Raw genomic sequence first — 6,576 nt, 5'->3', positions numbered from 1 at the left:
CAGCCTCTTCCCTCGGCTCCTGTCGGGGGCCGGGACTTGTCACCTCTTTGATGTCTGCCTGTAGGCAGTGCTCTTTGTTGTGCCTCCTTTCGCTTGCCGATGCTCCTATCTCTCCAGCGCTTCTGGAGGGGAATCCCCCACGGACTCAGTGGTCTCACACAACGTGAGCTTAGAAGTCTATAGTGGAATCTGTGGAGAGCGCTTTTTTTAGTGGGGGAGAGAAAGAGCACCGTGGAGCTGAGCTGTTTTTTATAGGAGGTGCAAATTAAAGGAGTCCTTGGAAGTGTCAGGTCTCCCTGGAGTCTCTCCACACTAATGTTGTATATCCGGAGGCGCACCACTGCATTATCACTGACATATGGTCTCTAATATGATTTTTTTGATAGCCAAGCAGTGTGGCTTGGCTATCAAATTCAGAGCAAAAGGAAAGGTCTGTTTGTATTCGTGGTGAAGCCTGACCCATTAATCTTTCTCATGCAAATATGGTCGTTGTGGAAGGTTCAACCTCTCCCAAGGAAAAGGAAAGCGTCTGCCTTCATTAACGGTATTACCTGCCTCTACTGAATGTGCTTATTCCTTAAGGCGTTTACTCTTCTCAGAGCGTGAATGGGCAATGCGAGGGAGCTGCTGCCCGTAATTAGCGCTGAGGCAGTTGCCCGTAATTAGCGCTGATGGCTCCGTCTTTGATGTTCTCGGGGGTGAGTGAATGAGAGGGGGAGGCCGGTGGTGCTGGGTACTATCCTTTCGCTTACCTTCATCCTTAGTGTTGTTTCTAGATTTTTTTTTAAATGTTTCCCATGGAAGTTTTTGTAGCGGGGCTGGTAGTTTACATCACGTTCTGCAGTTGTGGACGTTGTAATGCGGGGACCTTATTCCTCAGAAACATGCTTTCCAGCGAGACTTAAGAGTCTTTCCCTGTTGTTTTGAAAGCTAGCAGAATCAATCCCTCGTCTAGCAGCTGTTGTCACCTCCTCTCGTCAGATGCTTGTAAACATTGATATGATTCTGTGTGACCATGCAACACCCTCCCAGTCTCTCTTCTCCAGAATGAACAGGCCCAGRTCCCTCAGCCTCTCCTCACAGAAGAGATGCTGCAGTCCCTTCATTGTGCCACTGGTCTTCTTGGGCACAAGGGGCACCTTGCTCTCCAGCAAGGCTGCCCCAGTTTCCACTGCTGTCACGGTTTATTTCTCCATAGTTTCAGGACACTTGCCCTTAATGAAGTTCCCACGGCCCCATCTCTCCAGTAGATTGAGRTCCCTCTGAATGGCAACAAAGCCACCTGGTGTATCTATTCTGTTCTATACTAGGGTTCAGTAGTTTTTGTTCCTCTGTTGTAAATCATGAACTGTCTTTTGGGTTTTGGGTTTGTTTCATTTTCTTGAAAATGCATGCTTGGTAAAATCCCTATATGTTTTTTTTTTTTTTTTTTGGTTATGTCATGAGGCCTGAGTGATCATGAGAAGTGCAAAAGATCCGCTTGAGGGTCGTGGAGATATTTGGGAGCACGTGGTCTGTATCATAACATAAAAAGCAGAGAATGCCTGCTTGTTGTAAGAAGCTATATTTGCAAAGAGGTATGTCAAGGATGCCTGGAGAAAAGCCTCAGTCAAAGAAGTTGTTCCCGGATGCTTGTCAGTGTTTGTTTTGGAGCTGCAAGAGCTTGGAGTAGGACTTGCTGATCTTGAGAGAGTACTTGACGTTGAAAAACACCATTTTCCTTTAATTGTATGAATTTTCCTGACAAAAAAAAAAAAGTCTTGAAGCATCCATTTGCTTATATTAGGTGTTCAGGAAGCCATGGAAAGACRTCTGGCCTCCACAGCAGATGGAGAGGGAAAGYGTAGTAAGGGAAGTCCACATGGCCTTCAGAGATCCTTAAATTAATAGAGTTTGGAAAGGGCATTAGGATCTCCAGACKGGAGCCTTGGAGACAGTCCTTTTTCACATACAGGCCTGTCTGAAAAGCATCTTGTCTGTCCTGCTGTAGCTGCAAGTGGAAAAGGAGGCATGGAGTCTTCCTCGGAGGAGGGAAAGAGCACTMGAGGGCAGTGCCTCCTGTATTTCATGTCACCCTTCTCTAAGCATTTGCGTGGTGGGGTAAACTGAGTAGTCTGCGAAGCAAAGAGGAGCAAGGGCAAGGCAAGGAGGAAAGGTGAGAGCAGGGTCCTGTCATTGAAGGCCTTCCCAGGTGTGCTCTTTACTGCAGGGGCTCTGCATCTACCAGCACATGCAGAGAGTTACAGGGAGAAAGAGTGAGCGAGAGAGTCTAACTTATTTGGGAAAAAAAGTTCTGAGCTTCTTTCAGAATCCTTGGTACTCAGAACCCTGTGCAAGACATGTTGAGGAAGAGCAGGAGAGGTTCAGCACTAGTCCCTTCCCAAACTATAACTTAAGAATGCATAGAAATGCTTTGGAAAAGGGATGGACTCAAGAAGAAGGAGAAGTGAGGAGAAGAAAAAACAGGGAAAAAAGAGAATGGAATGAGATAGAAATGAAGGAGAATAAAATGGACCCCGTTACAAAGAGAAATAAAAAGAACTCAGCAGTATGAATAGTGAAGTTTTGGCATGGAGAGAAGAGATGGAACAGGGTGATTGTTTTACTTATCCATTTTCCTCCTGTATCTCTTTTGCTTTTCATCTCATCATGACCTTCTCACAAAGAAGATGGGGTGAGTTTACCTGTTCTCTGCATAGTTGACCATAAAGTACAGTACTAGGGGCAGAAAGGATCTCTCGTTCCTGTTTCCTCTGCAGCCTTTTTTTTTTATTTATTTTATTTTTTTTTTTGCCTATTCTCCCCCTTTCCAGGGTTTTCCTGAACCTCTTTGGAACAGCTACTACAGAGCTCACATCACTTTCCAGTTCTTTTCGATTGGTTGCAGGCAAAAGAATGAAGAACAAGCAGCAATTTTGTTTGCTTGCTGTCTTGACTGTGTGGGTTCAAAAGGCCATTCTTTTTCTTCATAAGAAGCAAGAGCCAGAACCCTGTGATGGGAGGTGGAGGTTACAGTTAAATAAGTCTTGTTCTGAGGAAGGTGGATTATCCCAGAAGAGGTCCCCGATCCATGGTGGTGTTTCCATGTGCAGTGCTGAGCCGAGAAATCCACACTGTCTGAGCTGAGAGGGCAGCCGGGTATTGGTGCCAGGTCATGACCATGCCCAGGGACGTGGCAGGTGCCAAGACCYTTCGTGGTGGCCTTGGCTTTTGGCTCACACAGTTCTGTGAGCACTTGTGAGGCAGTAGGGCACATGGTGTCCTCAGCTGTGAGAAGCAGGAGAAAACGACAACTGTATCCTACATAGTCTACTCTTYATCTGTATTACATATTGTCATTATTCCAGAGCTGGCAGATCTGTTAAGCTAATGTTTGTTGCAACAGAATGCTTACACAGTGTGTCACAGGATGTCTATTTTTACATTGCCTCTGTATTATTCAGACTTATGGTGGTGAGTGGAAAAGCTCCTGTTCTCTCTTTGGTAAGGTCTTGATTCCAGGACACTGATGGCATATGTAATTCTTTAGACTGGTGGAAGATGGTCACTCATAGCACCTGATTGTGCCCTTAATGTCTCCTCTGGCTGTAGGCCTTGCTTGATTGCTTAGAGTACGGTTACATATATTGGGATAATACTGGGAAGCTGAGGCTGGCCATGCATCTACCACCTGGGATAGTATTTCTCCCACCAGCACCAGCCCCTATCCCTGTTGCCGGACTGATTTCAGAGATGTTTCAGTATTTGTATGTAAGATGACGACGCTTTTGTTTTGAGGTTTGTGAGATTTTGGAACTGAGACCATAGACCAGCAGCTGGCACACAACCCACCTCCTCTTGTTAAATGGTGTTGAAGCTGGAGAGAATGCCATCAAATTAGAGCTTTCCCTTCTGGATCTCTTTTCACAAAACTAGTGATCTGAACACTGCCCACAATTCAATGACTGAATGGGAATGAATTCCTGTATGAATCACCAGTGTGCATCCAAGCTGTTTTCCTGAAGTAAGGAGATTCTTGGCTTCTTTGGAACCATGGACGATGTTGGCAATGCTGTTTTCGAAAGGCTGTGTGTTTCTCTTATGGACTTGTAGACAAATTCTTTTTGTAATATGGTCTGTGTTGTTCTTTYTGGCAATGAAAGGGAGTGCATGAAATTGCCGACCCACCTCTTTGTTGTGGATGGACTTGGGGATGGAAGCTACACAGTATGCTCATCTTCCAGAAATTGGRGTGGGGTGCATGTGATGAGTGTGTGCTTGTCAAGGCTTGCAAGTATCCAGGACATCTGTTATGCTTGCTGAGCAAAGAGGGATGTGGATAAGCTGCGAAGGGCAGAGGGGAGGACCGAGTGGAGTTCACTAAAGGCTTTTGCAGGAGTGCTCAATGCCACAGTGGCTCGTTGTCCACTAGCCCATGCAGAGAGAGACTTTCCTGGCAAAGCAGTTTCCAAGAGACCTTCAGAATCCTCAGGACTTCATGCAGGATATGATGAGGAATCAGCGGGAATAAGCAGGGGAGGTTTTGACTAACCTCCTGCCCGGGCAGATCATCAGCAGTTAGAAAACAGTATTGCAAAAGGAGAGACATAAAACAAGGAGGAGAAATGGAGAGGGGAATGATTGCGATAACAGTGATAGGACAGAGAAATGGAGTAAAAAAAAATGCAGGGATACGCAGTATGGAGAGGGGGAGGGATATAGAAAAAAAAACCTCACCAGCTGAATGGCAAGAGCACCTCCCGAGGAAAGACGAGACGAAAGTGGAAGACTTATCACGCACTTGATTTTCCCGGTGAGCTTTTCAAGTCCGTCCTGCCTTATCACAAAGAAAACGAGGGGATCTCCGCAGTTCTCACCACAGTATACTATAACGTTTTCAAGTAGGAAGAGGTACTTCATCTCCAGATTTATCGACCAGTTTCAGCCGCTTACCACTGTTTTCCTGTACCGCGTTGGAGCAGCTGCTGTGAGTCGCAGGTCTTAAAGCACTTTCGACTCCTCGATTCGGGACGGGGAAAAAAAAAAAAAAAAAAAAAAAAAAAAAAAAAAAAAAAACACCACCTCACGAAAATAACACTACAGTGTTGCAAGAGCTCTTTCCACAAGTCTGCTTCCCGGAAAGGCGGATTATCGGCAAAGAGGTCTCCAAGCCGTGGTGGTATTTCCGTATGAAATGCCGAACGGAGAAATATTCGTTTTCTGGGACAGCCGGAGCGTTGGTTGTGCAGCAGCGGGGCCAGGGCGTGGGGTACTCAGGTAAATTCGGTATTGTGYCGGAGCGGCGGGGGCCGAGGCCCATTGCGGCATCCCTGGGCCTGCGTGGTGACGGAAGGCGGCTCCGTGGTGGCGTGTGAGGCGGCGGGTCACACGGTGTCGCTGCAGGCTCAGAAACGGCGGCGTCTGCGTCGGCTCCGCCCCGGTGCGGCGGAAAGCCCGGCTGTGAGCGCGGGGGGAGCGGGAGGGCAAACGCGGCGGTGCCGGAGAGCGGCGGCGGGGGACGTGGGTGTCGGGGAAGCGCCCGGGTGCGGTGCGGGAGCGGCGCTGGCCATGGGCGTGCGGTGCGCGGTGCGGCTGCTGGTGCTGCAGGCGGCGTGGGCGCTGGTCGGCGGTCAGGTGCGGTACTCGGTGCCGGAGGAAGCGAAGGGCGGCACGGTGGTGGGCCGGCTGGCGCAGGACCTGGGCGTGGAGGCGGGCGAGGCGGAGGCGCGTGGGCTRCGKCTGGTGGGCAAGGGTCGTCCGGCGAGCGTGGAGGTGAGCGGGGCGAGCGGCGCGCTGGTGGTGAGCTCGCGGCTGGACCGGGAGGAGCTGTGCGGCAAGAGCGCGCCGTGCGTGCTGCGCCTGGAGGTGCTGGTGGAGCGGCCGCTGCGCGTCTTTCACGTGGAGCTGGAGGTCACCGACATCAACGACAACGCCCCGCTCTTCCCCGCCGCCCGAAAAAACCTCAGTATCGCCGAGTCCTTAACGCTTCCTGGCTCGCGTTTCCCTCTGGAGGGCGCGTCGGACTYGGATATCGGAGCGAACGCGCAGCTCTCCTACAAACTGAGCCCCAGCGAGCATTTCAAACTGGAATYACAAAAGGTTAATGAGCGAAATGATCTACCCGAACTCGTATTAACGAAAGCACTGGACCGGGAGGCGATGGCTGAGCATCATTTGATATTGACGGCGATTGATGGGGGCAGACCGTCSTTGTCGGGMACRATGGARCTGGTGATCTCGGTGCTGGATGTGAACGACAACGCGCCTGAATTCAACCAGTCTGTCTACAAAGTACAGCTGGCGGAGAGCGCTGCAGTGGGGACAGTGGTGACGGGCGTGATTGCGACGGATCCAGACGAGGGCATTAACAGCGAAATGACTTACAAAGCMACGCACTTCCTGCCACAACACGGAAAGGATCTTATTAGCGTGAATTCAAACACGGGAGAGATCACGCTGACGGCCCCTCTGGACTTTGAAGAGGCCGATGTCTTCGATGTCCGCATAGAGGCAAGAGATAAGGGTACTCCTTCYTTAACTGGACACTGCCGCGTGGAGTTGAAGGTGTTGGACGTGAACGACAACGCGCCGGAGGTG

At 49.7% G+C, this 6,576-nt stretch overlaps 1 protein-coding gene across 1 annotated transcript in view; it reads left to right on the top strand.

The window, feature by feature from the left end:
- Positions 1-6,576, top strand: part of LOC112944285 (protocadherin alpha-4-like) — a gene marked incomplete at its 3' end in the record, with an annotated part of 18,716 nt that overhangs the window by 10,775 nt on the left and 1,365 nt on the right. The window contains exons 2-3 of the mRNA XM_026035683.1: positions 5,450-5,499; positions 5,537-6,573. Coding sequence (XP_025891468.1) covers positions 5,450-5,499; positions 5,537-6,573 — 1,087 coding nt within the window. The remainder of the gene's footprint in view (positions 1-5,449; positions 5,500-5,536; positions 6,574-6,576) is intronic.

This window comes from Nothoprocta perdicaria, unplaced genomic scaffold (genome assembly GCF_003342845.1).
Source record: "Nothoprocta perdicaria isolate Ctin4 unplaced genomic scaffold, notPer1 scaffold_165, whole genome shotgun sequence".
NCBI classification, from domain to species: domain Eukaryota; kingdom Metazoa; phylum Chordata; class Aves; order Tinamiformes; family Tinamidae; genus Nothoprocta; species Nothoprocta perdicaria.
Note: the sequence above shows the minus strand (reverse complement) of the source record. Positions and strands in the feature narration are given on the sequence as shown.